Here is a 25581-nt window from a genome sequence, read left to right as displayed (position 1 = left end):
TTAATCCTAATTAAATTCTTTAAAAAAATCATACAATCAAGCAAATAAAAACTTTGTACTTGAAGTACAGTGGTGTGAAAAACTATTTGCCCCCTTCCTGATTTCTTATTCTTTTGCATGTTTGTCACACTTAAATGTTTCTGCTCATCAAAAACTGTTAACTATTAGTCAAAGATAACATAATTGAACACAAAATGCAGTTTTTAGATGATGGTTTTTATTATTTAGGGAGAAAAAAAAATCTAGACCTACATGGCCCTGTGTGAAAAAGTGATTGCCCCCCTCGTTAAAAAAATAACTTAACTGTGGTTTATCACACCTGAGTTTAATTTCTGTAGTCCCCCCTAGGCCTGATTACTGCCACACCTGTTTCAATCAAGAAATCACTTAAATAGGAGCTACCTGACACAGAGAAGTAGACCAAAAGCACCTCAAAAGCGAGACATCATGCCAAGATCCAAAGAAATTTAGGAAAAAATGAGAACAAAAGTAATTGAGATCCATCAGTCTGGTAAAGGTTATAAAGCCATTTCTAAAGCTTCGGGACTCCAGTGAACCACAGTGAGAGCCATTATCCACAAATGGCAAAAACATGGAATAGTGGTGAACCTTCCCAGGAGTGGCCGGCCGACCAAAATTACCCCAAGAGCGCAGAGACAACTCATCCGAGAGGCCACAAAAGACCCCAGGACAACATCTAAAGAACTGCAGGCCTCACTTGCCTTAATTAAACTCAGTGTTCACGACTCCAACATAAGAAAGAGACTGGGCAAAAACGGCCTGCATCGCAAATTTCCAAGGACCTGCACCTGCAGGTTATAAATAGGAGTGAACCGGAAACATTCCTCAGATTGATTTGTCTGAACGGACGTCCGGTCACATAGGCAGTGCGGCATTGGGACGCAGCATCTCGTTCCCGCCTTTTCAGGGAACAGGGTTACAGCAAAGTAACCCGAGACATTCCCTTTCAAAGGCTACACTCGATGCTGCGTGAAAACGCTATGGGAACGAGAGTACCAACGCCGCCGCACTGCAAGTGTCTGGACTCCAAGGTTGTGTAGCGTGTGCGCACAAGGCCGAAAAGGTCTCAGAACTATGTCTGGGTAGCTGACTCGAGGACACGTGGGCCCAGAGTAGCATGAACATCCAAACTATAAATGTAATAAATGTGTGCGGAGAGGACAACCCTCCGTGTCACACACTTGCTGCAGGGGAATACCTCTTGCTAGTGCAATAGATCAGGTGATCCCCCTGGTTGAATGAGCCCTGATTCCTAGAGGCGAAGTGAGCCCACGCGCCTCATAGGAAAGGGCAATAGCCCAGTGTAGTGGGGGCCACCCGCCGTTGCGGCCCCAGACCATGCAAAAGCTGCTCTGACTTATGCCACTAGCTGATGGGGTGGCCGTAAATCTGAAGAGCACGTACTGGACAAAGTAAGTGAAGTCTTTCCTGCTCCGAAGCTGTAAAGGCGGAGGACAAAAGGCTTCAAAACAATAGGATGCATATTGGAAAATGTGTGCGGAGAGGACCAACCCTCCGCGTCACAGATTTGCTGCAAGGAAATACCTCTTGCTAGTGCAATTGATGAGGCGATTCCCCTGGTTAAATGAACCCTGATTCCTAGAGGCGAAGTGAGCCCACGCGCCTCATAGGAGAGGGCAATAGCATCTCTCACGCAGCTTGTGGCCCCGAAACATGTAAAAGCTGCTCTGACTTACGCCACTGGCTAATGCGGTGGACGTAAATCTGAAGAGCACGTACTGGACACAGAAAGTGAAGTCTCTACCCTGCTCCGAAGCTGTAAAGGCGGAGGACAGAAGGCTTCAAAAACAATAGGGATGTCCGATCCTCTTAGAGAGGTACCACCATTTAGAAAAACCATCTTAAGGGTCAGAAACCTGAGGCGCTGACTCTAGTGGTTTAACAAGGGGGCACAAGCCAGAGGACAATTTTTTTCTGCAGAAACTCCAGCACTGAAACAATTCGGCAGTGGACTGGGTCTACCTGCTTCGTCATGCACCAACTTTCAAATACATTCTATTTGAGGGGAGGCAGCCCTAGTACTTAGAATAGTCTTAATTACATTGGCTGGAAGACCAGCTTGACTTAGAGTCAGAGAGTAGTTAAGGGGACATTTGCTGATCTTGCGAGGCAAAGAGGTTCACCTCCGCTACATGAAATTTTCCCAGAATGTAAATCGCCCTGAGGGACAGGAATCTGGTGCGCTAGCTATTTAGTGGCGCGAGCACAGTCCGCTCTGGCGATTAATATATGAAACTGCCATAGTGTTGTCCACCTGCACTAGGACATGGTAGTCTCAACTGCTGGAGGAAGTGCTTTAGGGCCTGAAATAGAGCCATGATTTCGAGGCAATTGATGTGCCGCGCGAAAAGATGGCCTCTCTAGCTCCCTTGGGCTGGACGGTCATTTAAGACCGCACCCCAGCCCATGAGGGAAGCGTCTGTCGTTAGCATCTGCGATGACAAGACGAATTTAGAGTGGGACCCAGAGTCAGAAACCGGGGTCTGAACCACATAGGAAGGGTACGAAGCACCTGGCGCGTAGCCCTTATTGGGGATTGGCCCTAGAGTAAAATCCCCTGGTTCTTAGCCACAACTGAAATGCTCTCATGTGCAGAAGGTCCAAAGGTGTCACCGTGGATACAGCTGCCATGAGAGCTAAGATCTCTGAAAGTGATGGTCACTTTCTGGTCTAGCTTGATTTCCTTGACGGTGTTGAGAATGGATTCGACACGAGCGGGAGACAGCTGTGCCCACTTACGCTCAAATTCCATGTGACACCCAAAAATGTTGTCCTCTAGACAGAAAAGAGCATGCTTTCATGGCATTGGATCTTAATCCTAGGAAACAAAGATTAGCTAGAACGAAGCGCTAGCTAGTGAGACTGGGCCAGCCAGTCATGTAATTCAATACGGATGCTCTGGAGTCGTAAGAGCCAGAACTACATCCATGTATTTTGTGTATGTGTGGGTGAAAAAGCTAGACCAAATGGAAGGACCTGATACTGGTAAGCTTCGCCTCCGAAAGCGAACCTCAGGAACCTCCTGTGTTGTGGCAATATTTCCATTAATTTATTTTTAGATAGCGGTAAAGCCCGCAAAATCTAAAAAATTGGACGCAGCCCCCCGTTCCTCTTGCACTTTCCGGTTTCATGAAAGTGGAGACCAAGCCATTGAAACGCGGAGGGTGATGTGAGAACTGAATCCTGTAGTTTCTCTGTACAGTGCTTAGTACCCAAGAAGATATACTTGGCAGTAGCTTCCACGCTGCCAGTTTCTCAGAAAGGGGCAAAGCTCAGCGGCTTGGTTAAACGGGGTAATGTTAGATGTTCGGCATCCTGAAACACGGCAGGAAAAACCTGAAGAACTAACATTTTATTGGAGACTGGAGTTGCCCGAAACACCAGTGGTGGCGGAGCAAGAACACCAACCTCCTGGGGGTGCCAGGGAGAACACTTCATTCTTTAAAACTAATTCTGCGTGCCTCTCCCCATTGGGGGGCCACCCCCCACGGTCCTGGGCACATGAACCTTAGGGCTTCTTTGTGAAGACAATATGCCAGTCTGACCTCCTTTGAGGCGGATTGCGTGACGCACCCCAATCTTGCGAGGGGGTGCCTAGCTCAAAAACACTCTCCTTGTGTGTTTCACGCCTCGCAACTGTCAGACCCGGTCGAGACTGGGTGGCCGACAGTCCCGACTCTTGAGCAAGGCAGGGAAGGAATTTCCCGAAGGCTTGTTATATAACTTCGCCTCATGAACCTAGTGGCGACCGAGTTAACGACATCGCCAAGTAGGCCGGGAGGCGAGATGGGGCATCGAGGAGGAATAAACGATCCTTCTCCTTAATGCCCCTGAGATTCAACCACAAGTGCCTCTCCGCGGAGACCATAGCAGCCATAAAACGGCCGATAGCACGAGCTTCAACCACCTGAAATTCAACCACAAGTGCCTCTCCGCGGAGACCATAGCAGCCATAAAACGGCCGATAGCACGAGCCGTCTGCTTTGTTGCACGAAGAGACAAGTCTGTGGCCCGGCGTAAGTCCAATACGCCTACCTTGCGGAGCCCCGCCAGTACTCAAGTCTCTCAGCAGGTCAGCCTGGTAGGCATGCAAAACCGCCATGGTGTGCAATGCGCCAACCTGACCTGCTGCCTGAAAAGCTTTTCCCTCCAGGGAAGATAAAAAGTCTACACAGCTTGAAAGGAAGTAATAGCTTTTCAGGAAGGATGATGTCCCAGAAGAGAGATAGCCTGGAAGCGTCTCTTCTATCTGGGTGTCATCATATAACTCTGCGTTTCTACCTCAACTATATTTAAATAAATAAATAAGTTGATGGCAGGAAAACACGGGATGAATACAGCTTACTCCATGAAAGGGTTAACTCATATGGAGATTGCTAAGAAAAGGGGAGAGAGCGTCGTTGAGGCTCCGCCCCCGGCCACCCGACAGAACCTCCCGTCTATGTTTTTATTTATTTATTTTTAAGTGCTTAGAGGCTATTACAATCTTCGCGGAAGCAAGAGAGGATGTTTATTCTTGCCCATTCACAAGAAGCGCAGCGCGCTTGAGAGCGGACAGAGGGATTTTCCGATCCAATAAGAACGCGAAAGAAAGGAGTTTTAAATCCGTCTCTTACTGCTCTGCCGGATGCACGAGTTTAAGCCCCAGGAATGCGCGGCGGCTCGAGGCTTCTCAAGGAATGCGAGGCGTGCGTAGCACTTAATCGAAGCAGTAAAGTGTAGAGATATGGATTATGCACACGGAGGGACATCTCGTTTAAACTCTGCGATTATCGGTGAGTTAAACACTTATTTTTGCTGGTTAGACACACTAGGTGAAGACAAGAATCTGATGAATGTTTCCGGTTCACTCGTATTTATAACCTGCAGGTGCGTCCTATCAGATGACGTCACCTGACCGAGGTTATAAAAGCCAAAAATTTGGCGTGTTTGGTACACACATGCTTCACAACCAGCAACATGACAAGATGTTCCCATAGCGTTTTCACGCAGCATCGAGTGTAGCCTTTGAAAGGGAACCATGAATTCTACTGTCTACCAAAAAATCCTAAAGGAGAATGTCCGGCCATCTGTTCGTCAACTCAATCTGAAGCGATCTTGGGTGCTGCAGCAGGACAATGACCCAAAACACACCAGCAAATCCACCTTTGAATGGCTGAAGAATAACAAAATAAAGACTTTGGAGTAACCTAGTCAAAGTCCTGACCTAAATCCTATTGAGATGTTGTGGCATGACCTTAAAAAGGTGGTTCATGCTAGAAAACCCTCAAATAAAGCTGAATTACAACAATTCTGCAAAGATGAGTGGGCCAAAATTCCTCCAGAGCGCTGTAAAAGACTTGTTGCAAGTTATAGCAAACGCTTGATTGCAGTTATTGCTGCTAAGGGTAGCCCAACCAGTTATTAGGTTCAGGGGGCAATTACTTTTTCACACAGGGCCATGTAGGTTTGGATTTTTTTTCTCCTTAAATTATAAAAACCATTATTTAAAAACTGCATTTTGTGTTTACTTGTGTTATCTTTGACTAATAGTTAAATGTGTTTAATGATCAGAAACATTTTGTGTGACAAACATGCAAAAGAATAAGAAATCAGGAAGGGGGCAAATAGTTTTTCACACCACTGTATATGCTAAAAAAACATGGATTCCCAAACTTGAAAACTGACCCCAAATTTACATGTCTTGTAAAGTTTATTGTAGTTATTCCAGGACTTATATATTAATATTTGATAAAGGTTTTGACCTATTTTGGTGGTGGTTTTTCGTGAAGTTTGGTGTTCCATTGAGTCAGAGTCACTTTGTGGTATCTTAGAACTAGCCTTTGTCTATTTCTTGTGCCAAACTCCTACGCTAGTGTGGAGTGTCAGGATTTAAAATAACCTACGGCTTTTAATTTAAATGTGGCTTTTCAGAATGCGACACACAGGAACATGTCAATATAGTTTTGCGCTAACTACTTCGACTTCAGTGTTATATCATAGAGTAATATTCATAATCTGAATTTGTAAACTAAACAAATAACACAAACGATTTTTTTTTCTCCTGATAAATTATTGATAAATGCTTGGGGTCACTACGTAGATCTTCCTAGTTTCCTGGAAAATGATCTTGATTTTATAAATGTTGTAAATTTCCTCAAAAATGTAAAAGATGTTTACCAATCAGCCATAACATTAACGGTGTCAGAAGGTACAGTAAATTGAAAAATATTGTTTGTCAATTTTATTACAGTAAACTGGTGACAGAATAATAGGCACCCAAAGCTAAACTATGCCTGTCCGATCCCACAGAAACGTCAATATACCTGTCATAATAGAAAGACACCAGAACACTTAATGCATCACACTCTGCTGTGCATGGGCCTTAGTAGGAAAAGAGGTCAAGGCTGTTGATCCGGCCTCCAAAATTCCCCATCTCTTAATTCTGTCTGCCAAGTGGCTAAATGTTATTGTAAATCTCAATCCAATCAAGCATCCAATGAAGTATCAATGAAGTTACCATTGCCAGACGCAGCATCTCCCCAGAGGTCTTTTGGAGTCATGCATCGAGGGGCCAGAACTGGCACAAGGGGAACCCAAACTATACTGGGCATGATGTTTTAAATGTTTAATTTTATGAGCATTCAAATAATTAAAAAGCCTTATCATATAATTTATTCCTGTCTCAAACTTTATCGAAATTGTTGACAGTTTTGATATGAAATAAAAGTATAAGAGCATTCTATTGCAAATGATAATTAAAATATGGTTGATTAGAAAACTATTTTAATTATTTTATACTACAATCCAGTGCTATTTTTCCCACTGACATAAATAAGATATTTAAAAAAAATGACAAAAACACTTTTATAAATATGTTAAAACTCCAATTACATCAAATTATTTTGCAATTCATATAAAACAAAATAAAATAAAGTATAATGCAACAAAGAAAAAATAAATAAATAACAAAGAGTAAATTACCAGACAGCTTAAATTATTTCTGTAACACATGAATAGGCTTAGAGTCTACAAACTGGTGATAATACAGCCCGTGTATAGACCGTAATAAGCATATGCCACACTCTTCATAACACCAGGATAGAAAAATGTGATTGGCTCACAACATGACGAGTGGGTTTTGTTTTATTTGTTTTGCTCTTTTGGTTTGTTGATCATGAAAAATAATTGATGCATTTTAATTGCAATGCTGGCAAAGTGCTCACTTTCCAGCCATCAACTCAACTGCAGTGTCAAAGGCGAAAACCTACTAAATACATCACTGCCTCCTAACAGAGGAGAAGTCATCCATCTTTCCTTGTCAGTGTCATTATTCCTTTTGATATTATAAATTAATGAGGGTAGGTGAGAGCTGGGGAGTTCGGGAGTGTATTCCGTTCGTATTCCTGGTATTTCAGCTTTCATTTTCTATCCCTCCTTCGATCTGTCATTATGTTTCTTTTGGTTAGTGTTCACCTTGAAATGCAGAGAAACGATGAAGGATAAAGTGCGACAGAGGAAGAAGTGTGGGTGGATTGATTCATTGAGAATGGCAGGGTTCATATGACTGCCTTAAACTTCAATCAACACCTTTACAAACAGCGAAACATAAGCTTGCACGTACTTACTCTTACTTACACACATACATAAAATCAATTAAGTGGCATGGAAAATGGTGTGCATGTGTGTGTTTGTCCTGACCTATTTCGACAGAAGCAGGAAGAAAAGCAAAAGTGAGAAAAAATATGTTTTAGCATATTGCAGAAACATCAATTAGAAGCAAAGAACCATTCCATTACGCCATTTAGCAAACTCCCGTCCCCAAAACAACTTACAATTAAGTGCACATAAAAGCAATTGAAAACAGAGTAATCAAGTCTGAGCAAATACTGAAAAACACATTTGCTGAACCCTCTCTTACTCATCTTTCTTAATTTAACAAACATCATGCACTCGCTCAGACGACATCAGTGTTTGCAAGCAGTGTATGCATGGGGTGGAGTGTGTGTGTGTGTGTGTGTGTGTGTGGTCAGGCTGACCGGAGACAATTGGTTATATATTATTCACAAATCACCTTTAGAAAACCTGTTAATGGAAGTTTAGGATCCTTCACGTTCAGTCTACTCTCCTGTGGGCTTGAATGAACTTTAGGCTCAGTTTTGTGTTCTCATACAAGGTTTAATGTATTGTTTTTTCTAAGTGGCCTTTCTGCTTACCATGGTGGTAAAGAGTGATTAAATTGGGCTCCTGGCAGCTCTAACAAATTTGGCATCTCTCATCAATTTCTGCTGGCGGAGATGCCGTTCACTGGATGTTTAATTTTAATTATTATTTTTCTTTATGCTGAAAACTCTCAGATCAGTAAATTATGAAATACAGCTAAACCTTGAATTGCGAGCATAATTTGTTCCGAAAGCATGCTTGTATTGTATATGAAAGCAAATTTCTCTGTAAGGAAATAATGGAGACTCTGATGATTTGTTCCACAGGCCAGAAATAATCATATAAAAGTAATTAAAACTAATTATAAAGTAAAAATAAAACAAATGAACCTGTATTTACCTTTGAAAATAATCTCGACAAAGCAGTGTTTCCATTAGTGTGTGTGTGTGTGTTTGTATGTGTGTGTGTGTGTGTGTGTCGAAGTAAGACCGGAGGAAGGGAGGGGGCTACCGTGCAGGATGACTTTCTCTCTCTCTCTCTCTCTCTCTCTCTCTCTCTCACTCACACACACACACACACACACACACACACACACACACACACACTAACGGAAACGGCCAGCTCAGTCTGAAAACTTTTTTAACAAGGGACCTCTCTAATGACACTCATGCGTGCACACACTAACGGAATCTCTGCTTTCTGATAGAGAGAAACATTAGTTTCCTTTAACAAGGAACCTCTTTAATGACACTTGCTTTCGCTTTATGCGCGCACACACGCGATCACATTGTTAATTACTGTAAACAGTATCCACGTGCACGGATGTTGGCTATACGAGTGACATACAGGTACACGCACTGAGACATAACATGGAAGACGATTACCCATAAACCCACAGGGCACGAGAGAGAAGAACCATTGGCTCATTGACGCTCACAAGACGCTCGGCAAACAAATGCGATCCAGGGTTCCGCTGTAGGACAGGCATCATTATCCATTACACTAGATTTGACTGTAATATTAAAATTAAAGGCCTTCTAAATTAGTGGACTAAATACTTTGTTTTTCGACTTGGTGGAAAGTTCACCGAGAGGGAAAAAGCCCCTAATGCTTACATAAGTTACACAATTCACTTTAAACTCACTTGTCATGTTTAGATTTTAGAGTCGGGTGCATATATTCAAACATAGAGACAGCAATAGAGTCAAACTTTTGCTATTTTTGTTGTTTCACAAAAAATAGAACATGCTTTGAATAAGTTGAAGTAGATTCATGGTTAACTGTCCTACTGTATGCATCTTAACACCAATCAATAACCAATTAAACTCAAACATCCACTGGTATCCTCAGGTCTTGGTCACTGCACATTCTCTGCACGCACATTTTAGCATTAAAATCTGGCCTTGACAAATGGGGTATATAACTAATTAAGTGCTGTCGGTGCGAAATTAAGTTATATAATATGTAATAAAAATATTCACCAATAAAGGCGGTGATTTACATTCAAAATAATGATTTTATATTGCCCGTGAAGATGTAATAAAAGGTAATATAAGAATCCACAAAAAATGCTAACTGATAAGAGAACATTAGCATAGTGGAAGAATGGCAAAACCACTGAGGAAATGAGGTGGAACTTTTCCAGGAAATATGAACCATTTTGTAGATAAGAAGCAAAGCAATTAAGTACAGTATTTAAGATAGAAAAATAGACTTGCAAAAGATAGTGCTGATAGGAATATCTGATTATACAGTATATTAAATGAGTGCAGAAATATGTGGCATTGAGAGACGGACTTTTCTATTGGACAACGTAAGTAAGAGTAAGTAGCGGGCACTTGTTGATAACCGGATCCCAATTATGAGTTCAACTCAATTAAATTTTATGTGTATAGCTCTTTTAACAATGGACCATCCAATACTGTAGTATTGTAGTAAAACATAGCAAAACATGCTGATGTGATATGTAGGAGAAAACCTGAAATGAACCAGATATAAACGTTATTCTGTCCGGTTATTGAAGTCATCGTATAGAGGGAATATTATTAGTTATACAAGTTAGTCATGGCCGAGTAATCTGACGAGAAGGATCCCACAAAATAATAGAGCCTATATATATATATATATATATATATATATATATATATTGTAGCGTTTTTACGCCGGGAAAAATGCTGGAGAGACGAGTGAGCTTATTTGCTACCCAATGCAATGGCTGGGAATACTTTATTAAGCACACAGCATGTAAGGCATGAGCAGCACTTTCACTCAGGAGCCTACATCCAATTCAGCACTAGCTTGAACTGGAGCACATTTCACACGTCACACACCCCTCACACAAACAGGGCCGAAGCCACCAACCCAAACACCTTTCCCCAACATGGTGAACACACACCGACATCCCCGCAAGGCATGCTGGTCGTCAGCCGCCACCCCGCCCACGCCACAATATATATATATATATATATTATACCACATACAGTATGTATATAAGTATATGTGAATACTGTATATGAGTGAGTACATATATGTGTATCATTCACATGTATCACTCTCTGTCACAAGTGTTTTAAGAGTCATTAAATACTCTACCTGTTGGTTGTCAGCATGGGTGAAAATAGATTGGTATGGTTAGCAGTACTGGAAATACGGGAGAGCAGCTGCCTGCCAAAACCCACATTCCAAACCAGTCATAGACGCACTTCGATTAAGAATCCACATCTGATAATGTCACGTCATCTTAAACAACACTTTTTTAATTGCTTCTAAGTCATTCTGAATCATAAAAGGGATTGTACACAGTGTTTTGGATACGTAACCCACTTAAGGAGGCCCAGTAGTGACCTCATATCTTAAAGCAGAAATGTAAAAAGAAACTAATGACATTTTCCCTCATCTGAATGTTTTATTTTTTTTCTTTCTTTTGGCCACATAGTACAACCTAACCCTAGGCAGAGAAAAATAACTGAATCCTAAATTTCACAGCTGTGTTGATATTCAGTACAACAGCACTCCCTCCTATGTGATATTGTTTAATTAAAGAAATGAAAAACTGAGTTCACATTAACTGAAACATAATCCCTAAAAGAAATTAGAGAAAGTACAAATTTACAATATCCAGGTAAAATGATTATTCACTGAAGCAAGGTTGAGATAAAATAAACAAAAAGTGAAAGTACTCTGCAGCTTGAATTTCTTTATTAAGTCATGCTTTATTAAAAAAGATGGAAAACAAGAAAAAACAAGGAAGTGTAATTGAAACTATGTAACTGTATAATAAAGCACTTAAACAATTTGTGCGCAAAAACTGGATGTGCTGAATCTTTTCTCATTAATTCTACTCAAATAATTTAACCAGCTGCTGCTTAAAATAGTATATATGTGGGAACATGTGTGAAGCTGTAGTCCCACTGAGGTCTCATGAGGCATAGCGATTGTTTTAACTTGTCAAATGCAACATGGATTTTAATCATATAAGTATCCTGAAAACTCCTATTAAAGGAATTGATGTGTTGATTAATTTGTGGTTAACGGTTTCCTATAGTACATTACCCACAATCCCAATCAAATACCAAATAATAATTGCATCGGTACAAACTACTGTTGCTGAAGATATCTAAACATTATTATTATGCAGCAGCACTTTTATCAACTCAAGCCAACAAATTCGAAATGGAATCATTAAAAACATCACATGGAGCTTTCCTTTAAAAAAAAAACTCTTTGTCATCCAGGACATACCACCAGGTGAAAGTTTAGCTAATGCATATTCAGCGATAAAGGTAATATGAGTAAAATTAAGTGTTTTGCTGGGGATCCATCTGGCTGCCTGCAGATTGTAAGGCAGTCCCAGTTTAGGTACAGTAGCTTGGCACCTAATGAGCTACGAACTGGGGTAACATATGGTGTATTTTGTATGGTTCACCTAGCCCAACTAGTAATGGAAGAGAACTGAGGAAGGGATAAAGAGATGAGACAACCTGGTAGTCAAGATGGAATAAGATTGAAATACATATACAGTCTTGGGCGAGGGGGTGGAGAAACTCTGCTCTCTATTGATTCCTGGTTTTCATTAATCAGGGTCTAAATAACAACTGTGTGGTCCTTACCAACTGCTGAAAATAATAAAAAATAAAAAACCTCAAGTGTCAAAAACTTTAAAGTATTAAGAAAAAAGACAAAAGAATATGTAGTCATACTTTTACAAAAAAAAAGTCAGCCAGATGGGAAAAAATAAAGCCAACTCTTCCCAGTCATTAAGCATAATTAGCCACTAGGTGTTTCTATTGAAATTCACAAGATTTGTTCATCATTAAGAAGTGTGAATCCTTCTGTAAAACTGAACTCTTGGCAGATTTGTAATCTCAAACACTCAGCTGTGTATCTACGTACACTATGCCAAGAACAAAAGACATCAACCATGATGTCGGACAAGCGATTACAAAAAAAAGGCTTATAAGGCCATCTGCAAACTATTCAAAATTTACCATTATAAAGTCAAAAAGATTGCTTACATTTGTTCAGCCTTGAAGGGAGCTGCCAGTTTTCCCTGCGGTGAGCTTCGCAGCAAATTCAGTCACAAGGTCAGATCTTTCAATGTTTACTGATATAAAGAAAAGCCAAGACTTACAACAGGCGTTTGTGAGCATATTAAGAATTTGTATTCATGATGGAATAATCATAAAAAAAGACCAAAATAATTACACCAAAAAAAATATGGTAGGATGCCATTTTTGGGGGGTAAAACGTCTGGAACATTATTCTCTGGAATGAGGAAACTAAGGTGAAGATGTTCGTGCACAGCCTATTGGTTGTCAGCACATCATCACAAACAAATCAAGCATGTTGCTAAAGAAGTGATTATTTGAGCTTGTTTTGCGGCCACAGTCATTGAGACAATGATGAACGCCACTTTATACTAGAATATTCATGGGATAAATTCAAGGCCATCTTCCCAACAATCCCAAGTACACTGGCAAGTCAACATTTCAATGGCAAAAAAAAATTAATAAATAAATAAATAAATGTGTTAGAATGGCCAGGTTATATCCAGACATCAACTCTGTTGAGATCCTCTGATGGATGCTTAAGAAAAAAAAACTTGAGAATCTGACAACATTTACGTACTACGACTACAATTTAAGTTGCTAAAAATGGTTTTACATGTTACTCGAATGTAGGGTTTGTACAGGATATTTGGCTTCAAAATGTTATAACATTTGAAATCTGTGTTGTTGTTGTTGTTGTTGTTGTCCAACAGAGTTGGCCTGATGAATAAAAACCTTAAATTACACATGCATATATTTATCATTAATTCTGCCATTCCTGTTTCAAGGACCATGCAATTACGTAAGTGTAATTATAAAAGAGAAGAGATCGGCAGGGGGTGGACATGGAGGAAAAACGCAGTGTGTCATTTTAAGGCTGGCAGACAAGCACTGGGGTAGGACTGGCAGGATAATGCTTGTTTTTCCGCATTTATTTAATCATTTATTTATTTATTTCCAGCGCATACACTATAAGAATATACTGAACAACATAAATTTAACCTTCTTTTTTCATGCCCAGTGAGCTGATTTTTCAAAGGCAAAAAATGCTTCTCATCAAAGACAGACTTGCATTTAATGTCTGTTAATCACTCCTACATATGTGTATGAGGATGCACATCATGCACATGGCTGGGCATCAAAGAGTATAGACTTGTACCTAATGTTTTTTTTTTTTTTACAGCATGCACTCACTGTAAATATATGCCCCTATTTTATTCAACAAAGTGAATTTAGTCGAGTAGCTGAATGGAGGCGATGAAATGACATACTGTGCTTGATGAGATGTAAAATATCCTTACATACTGTAGGCGATCACAAAACATCTGGACACAGAGATACTTGTAGCCTTGCATCTCCACGATCGAGGGTTCAATTCCTGCATTAAGTGTGCATGTATGTTTGTATGTTCTTCTCCAGTTTCATCCCACTGTCCAAGGAAATGTAGATTTGGCTGACTGGCATTCCCAAGTTGCATGGTTTGTGTATTTGTGGTTAAGGTGACAATGGTGATGGACTGGCACCTTACCCAGGGTGTACCCCATTTCCTGGTGTAAGTCTCCTGCACAGTCTCTAGCACCGCCCCCCCAGCACTCCCCCGCAACTCTGTACACAGGATAAGCTTTATAGAAGATGAATGCATGAATGAATGAATAATTTCTAAGTCATTTTTGCCTAATACTGTTGAAACATTCCAGCCGATATACTGCTAAAAAATTAACACACACTAAAGGTGTTCATGTAGACTAATTGTTCCTCCAATAATTTTTTGAGTAGTGTAAATTATTTAGGCTGTACTTACACTACTGTAGGTATTGGCCTGGAGCCTATCCCAGGAGACTTGGGGCACAAGGCGGGGTACGCCCTGGATGGTGTGCCAATCAATCGCAGGACAGACACACACACACCACGGGCATCTGTGTGTCTTAAACTGTGAGAGAAAACCCACCAAGCACGGGGAGAACATGCAAACTCCATGCACACAGAGGCAGGAATCGAACTCAGACCTTGGAGGTACAAGGCAACAGTGCTTACCCCTAAGCCACATTTTTTTAACAGTTTATGTCACTGATTTTTTTCTCTATTTTTGGCTAATCAGTCAATCAAGTCATAGCTCCAGGGGTACAAAAAGACAGCTAATACAGGTATATAAGGAAGAAAATAAACTAATTAATTACCTAAATTTAAATCTGTGCTTTTACTGTGTTGTTTATACAAGTGTCGCATGGTATTACACCTTTTATGAGCCAGACTGATACGATAGTTTAGCTAGATTGTGTTTCAATGTTTTCTTTATTTGTTTTTTTTATTTCTCCTTATATCTGATTAGTTAATTATGATTTCTCTGTAAAAGGCAGATACTTATGGGCTCAGCGCATTTGTTATGCTAAATATTTATGACACAAAGGGGGAACAAGGATTGGGGTTAGTGGTTGCCCAAAATTAGTTTATTTTAATCTTTTACACTAGACTGAATAGCATTTATTCTTCACAGCAATTGTTGTAATTGTTCTCTTACCATGACATTATTTAAAAGCAGGAAAGTCTCAAAATTTATGTTTTATTTACAGGCATGATCTAATCACTGATAGTTAAGCATTAAATGTAACTGATGTTTCCAGTTCGGTTTGTTAGTTCATGTGTCAGTACCCCTTGAAGCAATAAATTTAATGTAGCCAGACCTTTTAGAACTTCTAGTTAAATACCCTTGCTTTAGCGCATTTAAAATATAAAAGCCAAGGCTGGCAATACCCTGTGCGGCTCTTTTCAGTCTACTGGGCGAGCTGTCCATTTTTAAAATGACTTAAACCTGGCAACCCATGCAGAACACTAAAGCACTGCCAGTGTGAAACATCTAAAAAGCTCATTGTGTTCATAAAAACTCTAGGGTGCTGGTCTCGGATCAGATTCCTCCCTAATTTTTCGAGTGTCGGAAAACCCAACCAGGTCAGCAGTTCTTTTACAAGCTATGCCGCAATAGGGGAATGCACACCATGCTGAGAGTAAAAGCACAAAAAAGCTTGCTCCGGTGATTTATCATCAAGCTCCGTCAGGTTTAAAAGGTCCAAGAGCAAGCGAACATGTTCACAGTCTCTGCACCAGTCCCAGCTTTTGTTCGGGCTTCATTCTGTAACAATCGTTGACACTATTTTGGTATATTCAGAGTAACACCTCACTCACAAACACCTTAGCTATTACACATCTGGACGGATGCTAATTGGCTCAACATGTGATCAGAAGCACACCTTTAAATGGGTTTGTGCGGAATACAGCAGCTCGCTGTTAGCAGTACGCGCTAACAGATGCAAAATTATGCAGTGCTCAGGAAGAAGTGAAGGATCATTAAAACATGCTGAATAAAACTTTACAACTGTATTCTAAAAGCAGATGGAGAATGAATCTGCATTAGGAATCTCAGCATAAGAGCTAGCTCATCTAGATTCAGCTATTTATATGCATATAATAGTGTTCGAAACAATGAAGGAGGCAAAAACTACCAGACGACCACTGAGGATTATTGAACCTTGCAGAATGTAGCTTTACATTTGTACTCTATATGCACAGGAAACAAATCTGGACCCACATGCATTAGGAGCAAGAGCGCTGATTCAGACCTAGCTGGCTTTTGTTCCTGTAACAAATAATATAATTAAAAACGCTGATCCCATGGGTTTGTTTGTAAAACTTTGGTGACACACTTGCACATCAACTGTTTACAAAACACATACTGTATGTGCGCAGTAAAGCTAGAAAGAGCGTGACAGCGGATCTACTACCAAACACAAGCACGAACATACTGTAACGTTGCTCCTCACTCAGGCAGCAAAGCAGTGCTGAAAGGACAGCGCCACTTCAGCACCTCCTGTGTTTGGACAGCCAGGAAGCACGCACTCACAGGGTGACACTACGAAACTCAGCACGTCTGGCAGAGTATCACAGTCAACCCTCTTTGACCCACGGCCCAAATATAAAAGGATGCCAAATGGGCCATCGTGTGAGTAGAGAGGAATACCTGCAGCCAAGGAGGCCAACCTCCAGCAGCAGGCGCTCACGGGGACTGACAGCGGTATTACGCCTGTTTTTTTTTTTTTTTTGCGAAAGCTCACACTTAAAGCTTAAGATGACCTCCAGGCATATCTGCAGACTATCAAAAGGATGGGCGAGAAAAAAGAGTGGGCCCATGGTGAGTGTAGTGATGCAGCTGGAGCACAGAAAGTAACCAAACGTGTGGTTCTTGACCAGTTTCTATGTGCACAGAATGCACAGGATTTCAGGATTTATGTGGATAAAAGTAAAGCTATTGGCATGCTAGTCCTTGCCACGACACAGGCGCTGGTAGAAACCCTGAAATGTGTGATTGCCATGCTGGCCCTGAGTGCAAAAGAAAACAGCATGCCACCCTTTTGCTATTGGAAAAAACGAACGGCTTGCTGCCCTCCATGGTTCCTCTTCACCTTCTACTGTAGATGCTGTAACCTCCAGAGACATAAAGTGATCGGAACATGATGAAAAAAAAGAAGTTGAAACAAGAGGACAAACAAACTTCACCACAGTGATTGTAGTGTTGTTAGGTTATATAAATGCATGAAGTTCGCACAACACCTAAATCAATAAATGTCCATAATGTTTAAGTAACACATACTTCATTAATGCTTGCTTTTTCTTGGCTTCAACATTTTCAAATCATCCAGTTACTGCAGCTTAGTCCTTTAGCCAGCTCATACTGTACTTACTGTAGCTCAGTTCCATTTTTAATTATCATGTGGCAGAAAGGGGTGATGTAATTGGTTTGTCAGGAGGTGTCAGCGTTTGATTAAAAAATGTGGCACGGTTTGTCTAAAATGTGGAAATCCAAAGCGTCAAAGTTTTGTGTGCCAGAGTAATAATAATTTGCCAAAGAAGTTGTTTATTCCTTTTTGCTTTCAAACTGTTTATATATTTTCATAATCTCTTATGATCTCAGCCAACTTATAATCTAATTGTAAAACTTTAAATGAGGCCTCACACATGCAACTCGATGACACAATTTGTATGATACTTTTTTACAACTTAATTCATAAGTCCTAGCACACCAATACTGCTTGTGCAAATTCATTTTTATGTGATTAAGTTAGACACAAACTTTATATTATGAATATAAACAGCAAGGCTATGACGTTGCTAATCATGTAGGTGTGAAACTTGTTTTACACAATTTGCAATTTGATTAAGGATGAATAAAGGCTTGGCATACTCTGTTTGATTTAAACCCACAGACGTATATATGAATGTGGGATATTATTGGATATCTCACAGGGTCAACCTCACTGTATATCATTTAGCATGTATTGAATATTCACATCAGGAACATCATTCACTGATTGCTCCACCTGGGCTGCAATAATCTATATATTCAGGTAATCCTGCCAAGTTTACTTTGTAATTATGCTCTCTCTCTCTCTCTCTCTCTCTCTCTCTCTGTCTGTCTGTCTTTCTCCTTCCCTTTCAATGTGGGAAAATTCTCAAATCATTTCTAGCTGAATTAATGACATGATGTTTGATATAAAAACAAGAGGACAGGCTGGAAATATTCAAGCATAATTCAGCAATTATGTTTTTGCCACACAGAGAGAGAGAGAGAGAGAGAGAGAGAGAGAGATGGACAGCAAGATGTACTGTAGTGCTCATAGTGCTGAAATAACTATACTGTAGCATAGCATGTCATAGCATGCATTGCAGTTTGCATTGCATTACTTGTGCAGGCAACACATTATTTTATTTGATCTTATTTTATTTGTATTTTTTTTTACTTCTTTTGCCTGTATCTTTCTGCAAACATAACACTACAGAGAAAGTGCCTCTGCTGGCCAGAGAGAAGGTCTCTTTCGTTGCATTTTTGTTTTCAGACAATGAAAATCCAAAACAAATTAGAATATGTTACAACTTCTCAACAATGCTTTTAGATTTTGTTCTTATTTTTACTCGAAACACATCTCTTAAAAATTTGTAAAACATTTTCCAAAATCAGCTTTTTGAAATAAAAAAAATATTATTTTCCACTAACAGAAAGGCCTTATTTGTACTGATTTCTTTCCCTTAAAAAAAAAAGAAACAAATTTTGACAAAAGACAAAATTTGATGCTTTTTAGGCTTGATCTTGACCAGTTCTAACTTTTCATTATTCTAATAATGAAAAGGTGGACCTTTTTATCATTATTTAAAATGTACCTATTCTAAAGCGCATTTAAAACCCTCAGCCAGTCTGAATCTTCAACCTCACAATACCAGTCTCAAAAACAGCATAACTATAAATAGCTAAAAAAAAAAAAAATCCATGTTTTGTCCCTAAATGCATAAAATTGTTATTGTTTGGGGCATGCTGCAAAGTTACCCACTTTTATTCTTTTATAGGGTACTCCTACATCTTTGAAATTTCAAAATGTTAAGTTTTTTTTTAAGATTTTCCTAAGTAAGATTTTTTCTATATTTTACCCATAATCACCAGTTTTGGACAATGGTATATGATGAAGCAGTTGCCCTCGGCATTAAGGCAGAGGTCGGCCTTACAGACCTGATTAAGAGTCATGCTTCTTTGGGCGTTTCCTATAAAATTACTAAGTAAGATCACCTGATAGACACAGCCACTTGTACACCCAAACCAAGCCTACCTGAGGTCTTCTACATTGGACACAGTCTTGTTGAGGACTGTCTTTTCCCTCCGCAGTCTTCTGATCTCCAGCTTAAGTAAGCGGATGTCCTCCACCCTCTGGTTGTACTGGATCTCGCCCTTGTTCAGGATGGACTGCTGGATTTTGATCTTCTCATAAAGCAGTGCCAGTTCGTCATTCCGCCGCACCAGCTGAGTCCCGAGAATGTCCCGCTCGCTAATTACCTTAGTGATAAACAAGCGAACATAAGATAGGATACAACTACTGTAGCACTATAAAATTGTTCTGGCAGATGTTGAATAATTGCACATAACGCTAGAGGAGGTAATGACAAAATGCAAAAATTTAATTATTCATTACTTATAATAAATATGTAAATATCTTTAAATAAATATATTTATATTTGCCAGCTACTTTTTGGAAACAGTTTCGCAGGTTTTATCAAAATGTGGAGACAAAAATGACTCATCTTGCCACATTGCATCATCTCTTCTATTTGGTCCCAGGTTTTTGTGCAATGGCAGTTTCTTTACGTGGGAAGGTATATGACCCACACCTACTGAGAGACACAAACGCTGGTCTAATTTTAGTTTGGGAAAAACTTCAGTCCATAAAGCAAGAAAGAGCCTTTTCTTCTGAAGATCAAATACCTTTGTCTGTTTCCAGCATCCACTGAACTCTTATCTAACTGTGGTAAGTGCACCAGTCTATACCGTAAGACGGAATCTTTCCCTTTACATAATGTAATGCAGATTCAGTACAAGGCTGCACGACTGTTAAAAAGCAAAAATCAATACACACAAATTGTAACTAATATTTTAGAAACATAACTAAGACTTAAACTAATTGCTGTTGACACACAGGGCCAGATACAGTAAGGTGTTTGCATCTAATTTTAGGCACAACGAAAAAAATGTAGAAAGCACAAACCCACACTTTATGTGCCGTCTATATGGTGACTTGTGAAATGGTTTCTTTTTATTTTTGGGTCCTAAACAGCAACACTGTCTGTTACAGGAGGCACGTACAGTATCTTTATTTATATGTTTTTAAGAACATTAATAATAATAATAACAAAGTCGTACTACTAATAATAATAATAATTATTATTATAATAATAATATTTCAAGAAGAAGAAGAATATGGGCGATTAAGTTAAACCAGGACTTTTGGTTATGCACTATTGCAGAACACAGTTATGAGAGTAAAAACTATTTCTTTATATAATCCCCTGCTGTACTAATTTACTTATCCCAGCGCTTGGATACCATTAAAGGTACTAATCTTCATAGTACACTAAGCCATGATTAAACTACCTGCATCACATGGCCTCCAAGGAACTCCTTTAATAACCCGAACATGTGGAAATGGCTCAGATTGATGGTCAGGACTGTACGAGTTGCTGTGATGTGCAAGTGGTGTTGGTCAATAAGTGTGTGTACAGTTCCCACAAACAGATGCATGTCTTCATCATTCGATTTTTCCGATCCACTTGCCACCTCACCCGAGATCACCATGAACGTACAGCCTTTTCAAAACATACACACGATTTAAATGTGCTACTGCGGCTCGGTCTCATCAATGTGCTGTGCTTGAAGTCTTCTGTAAATGTGAATCAGTTTTATGGCTTCGTTTACCAGAAAGTCCTGGTTTGACTTGAACGCCCCTGGTAATAATAATAATAATAATAATGATAATAATAATAATAATACTTTTCATTATTATTAGAACTGTAGTAGTAGTATTAAAAGTAGTAGTACTAGTTGTTTATTATTATTATTATTATTATTATTATTATTACCATAGGCATAAACTCTCATGTTAATAAAAGACATATAAACATATTCATAATTCTTTTCAAATAGCAAGCACAGATAACAGAAAAGCTTTGCTTATCATTTGCCAGCATTTTCATTCAGACCTCACAAAACCTTAGGCTGTGTAGTTTATTTTTATCATGTAATTTGTCCTTAGACTTGGTTTCTCTTATAACTGGTGTTGATGTGTTTTGTGATTTTTTTTTTTTCCTTTAAAAAAATTAAATAAAACTAATGCAATTTCTTCAGTTTTTAGTTCACACCATTTTTTTATATGAAAGCATTTCTTCAGTTTAACGTTTGGTTAATAACATTACTATGTACAATATAATATTTGTAAGTGTAGTCTTCAACTTTTTTCAAAAGTAACATAAGTTCTTTTCAAAGACATTTTAACAAGGAAAAGGCTAAACCAAAAGATTATGTGTTGCTGATTTAAACCTTTCATAAGCACATACTAAACCATGTCGTTGTCTGATAGATATATAAATAAGAAGCTTGAGTCAGCATGGTCCCTTCAATTAAAGTACCCTCAGGATATGGATATCCCTGACCTTATGAAAAGCATCTGCATCAGCTCTCTTTGCCACTTTGACTGCTTTGACTTTCTCATAGTTGCACTTTTTAAGCAATAAAAATAAAAAAATGCATGGGATATGATTGGATTAAAAGATTTTAGCATCAATAGTATCAAAGCACAATTCATGAATGTCATTTGTTTGTTTGGTCAGTGGACATATTAATTTTCCGATTAGACCATACAGTAATTGGTTGACTAACCCATGCTATGCTTGACGTGATGTCTCCACTGTCACTCGTTAAAAGTGACAAGTCAGATCGTTCCCTTTGCACACATGCATATGCTTTTTGCCTTTTTCTTTTTCTCATTAATGAGAACTTGACACGAGGTCTTGCAATGGATCTTTCTCTCACTAAAGAGAACCTGTAGCCTCACATACTGTACAGACAGCACTTTTGATTAGTTTATGGAATACGCCCATCTCCATTCTTTCCTGCTGGAAAGATTCAGCTTGGCATTGTTATAGCAGGGCAAATGGGTGTCTACTGAAGTAAAAAAAAAAAAAAACCTACACACCCACACAGATCCCTTTCTTTCTTCCTTACCTGGTCCAGTTCTTTCTTCTGACGCACTTTCTCGGCATCAGCATCTGCTATGATTTTCAGTAACTTCTGCTCCTCTAACTCCTGGTTTTCTATGTACTGCTTGGTCTCTTGTGCCTGCTGCTTCATCTTCTGAAGCTCAGCCTACAGGAAGCATGAGGAGAAAATGGACATGTCCACTTACAAAGAGTTCTTTTAACAGCATTTATTTTTTTTTAAAAAAGCACTTTTTTACTACGTATAAAACACATTTTAAAATGCCAACGAGAATTGTAGTAAAGTTGACATTCCTGGAGCAAAATAAACAATGAAAGGAAAGAGAGAATGGGATAAAATGGGAAGTAAGTGTCCCTTGCATTGTATGATAATAGTTTGTACTCAATCTGCCAGCCGGGAAAAAAATAGGCAGGCGAACTGAGGCGGACACAAAAAAAAAAGGGACAAAGAGAAAAAGGGTTCATGCATCCAGGACTTATCATTGGAGCACATAAAAAGGTAAAACCCTCGATCAGTAGCTCCATCTGGCTTCCCTCCTGGAGAGCTCGTCTTTTCCCCCCTGCTGCCAGAACCATGTTGACGTTTCAACCAAATGAGTGCAAACACATCTTGTGTGCCACATCACTGATTAAGCCAACATAGAAACTGTCAGATACTGTTTCCAAGAATAAACAAGAAAGCTGACATGAGACACAAACCCCTTTTCACCAGATATTAACCAACCCTTAGAGTAGACCAAATCCATCTATTCTCACCTATACAACAGATAGCGAATGGTTGCTTGTTTAAAACACCTACTGCTTTTCCATATGCTGAAACAATTCTATTCTACACGCTCGTTAATACTCCTGCCATTCATTCTGCTCCAAATGTTACCTGTGCACGCCGATCATGTTGTTTATCCTGTGCTATATCCTGAAGTTTTGATTCCTCCCACACAGGGCTAAACCTTTTTAGCTACTAGCTGAATGATGTATTGAGATTTCAGAAGAAGTGACGTCCAGGCCAAGCCTTTGCACAGTCCACCTTGCACTCTTTGCATAGCAATCAGCCGGACCTGACCCGGACTAAGGGCAGCTCTTCTCCTCCTATTACACATCTCTGTGTTCCCAGATGACTGGAAAGTGTAGACTATTCATTAGAATGATAATACAGTCTTATGAAGTGCCCTAATTGGAGGCTAACCAGACAGGGCCGTAGGGAAGATCAGGCCCACACGCTGGTTGAAGGTTTGCAATGAGCAAAGCACTGAGAGGCCACAGTAAGTTTACAGAAGCAAGGCTAAAGGTGGAAAATATTATATATATATACTGTATATATACCCACTGGTCACTTGGAAAAGAGTTTGTTTGCTTTTTCACTTTTATTATAGGAAATAATTAAATGGTTCAGATACAGGTCAAGAACATCAGGTAATGTTCATATCCAACGTCAGAATGTTTTTATGTACAACAGTTTTTAGAGTTTCAGCCATAACTGCTTAATATAGAGTAGTTCCCCCATTTGCCACCATCTGCCATTGACGTTTTTAATCACATTTAGCATTATTCTTTTCATTAAGTTGATCTACACTGGAGCTTCTATTGAAACGGGACTACACTGGCCAGCATTCACCATTAACCCCCAGCTACATGTGCATCAGTGCACCCATGAACCAGTCAACAGTTTTCCTTCCTTGAATCACTTTTGGTATGTCCTGACCACTGACGTGCAGCCTTCTAGCCATCACTTTGCTTTTGACAAAGTCACTCAAATCCTTACGCTTGGCCATTGTTTTCTGCTTTAAACACATCAACTTCAGGGAAAAAGGTTCCCTTCCTGCCTAATATACTGTATCTCACCCTCCATTGTGATGTTGGACGTTCCCAGGCTGCAGTGGTCAGGACATACCAAAAGTGATCCAAGGAAGTAAAACAGGTGAACCAGCAACAGGGTCATGGGTGGCCAAGGCTCACTGATGCACATGGGGAGGTAAGGCTGGCATGTGTAGTTCATATCCAGCAGAAGAGCTACTGTAGCTCAAATTGATGAAAAGGTTGATGCTGGATCCAATACAAAGGTGCCAGAACACACAAGTCATTAATGTTATGGTAGCAAAAGGGCGACCTACTCAATATTAGGTGGGTGGTCATAATGTTATGGCTTAGTAGTGTACCTGTAATAGTCTAAACAATAGTCTAATAAATTGAATAATAATTCTAATCTTGTCGGTTAGAGAGGTCAGATAAGAATGGTAAACCTGGTCGAACAGCAGTCTATGGTAACTTAAAAGGTATCTCTAAATTCACCACATAAGAAACATGGGCAACAATATCAGAAAACCAGAAATGTGAGGCAGAAGTAAGCATGAAACTAGAGACTTACAAAAAATAATAAATAAATAAATAAATAAATAAATAAATTATATATATATATATATATATATATATATATATATATATATATATATAAAATTTTTGTCTGGTTGTCTGGTGTCATCTTTTCAAAATGTAAACTTACTTTAAGCACAACATACTTTTTTTCAGTAGGCATATGCTAACAGACCTTTATCAATATATGAAAAGAATTCGCAAAATCATCCATTAAATATTAAACTACAAGCACTTGGTCTGTCTCATGAGTCATTCTAAAGCCTCGTAATTATACACACTTGTTCCCAATTACTGGTTACCTAAAAAAATACACGCTGCAAACATCCGCTCCTAGCAAGATATTGCTATTAGTCATTCATTACAGGTGTGATGAAGCTTTTGCTTTTTAAGTGCGTCTGAGCCTGGATTTGAACCAGTTTGATTTTCAGGTTTTGCATATCCTAGCCTACCTGCCCTTTTGAATTTATCAGCTTTGCCATTTGCATCAACAAACTTGCAACCAACCCCCTGTCTTCTGTATTGCCAGACGCATCTTCGGATGCTTGAGATAACAATGATAAAATCTTTAAAAAAGTCATATTAATGTCATCTTTGGGCTATCAATAAGATTTTTCTAAAGTCCTGTCTTTTAAGCCAAATTGTTAGAAACTTTGAGATAATACTGATAGGCACTGGGAATAACCTCACTAGCATTAGGGACACGTTATCTATAAGAAGCAAGGCGACTAGCCTACCTACTGTATAATTTTAGTAGTATGGGAGTTAGTAAGATATTCATTGGTGAGGGTCTCCTGTTGAATAAATTCAGTTAAAATTCATTTTCAAAATAACTGTTTTCAGGTATGGTTTAGCCTAAAACCTAGCATCAACCAATATAAATAAAGAAATAGAAAAC

General features: G+C 39.3%; 1 protein-coding gene across 1 annotated transcript in view; it reads right to left on the bottom strand.

Moving 5' to 3' along the window:
* The window catches only part of cfap58 (cilia and flagella associated protein 58), a 132336-nt gene that overhangs the window by 53032 nt on the left and 53723 nt on the right, over window positions 1-25581 (bottom strand). Inside the window, 2 exon segments of the mRNA XM_053477311.1 lie at window positions 19379-19602; window positions 22321-22461. Coding sequence (XP_053333286.1) covers window positions 19379-19602; window positions 22321-22461 — 365 coding nt within the window.

This window comes from Clarias gariepinus, chromosome 18 (genome assembly GCF_024256425.1).
Source record: "Clarias gariepinus isolate MV-2021 ecotype Netherlands chromosome 18, CGAR_prim_01v2, whole genome shotgun sequence".
NCBI classification, from domain to species: domain Eukaryota; kingdom Metazoa; phylum Chordata; class Actinopteri; order Siluriformes; family Clariidae; genus Clarias; species Clarias gariepinus.
The sequence above is the reverse complement of the archived record's forward strand: the minus strand, read 5'-3'. Positions and strand labels throughout refer to the sequence as shown.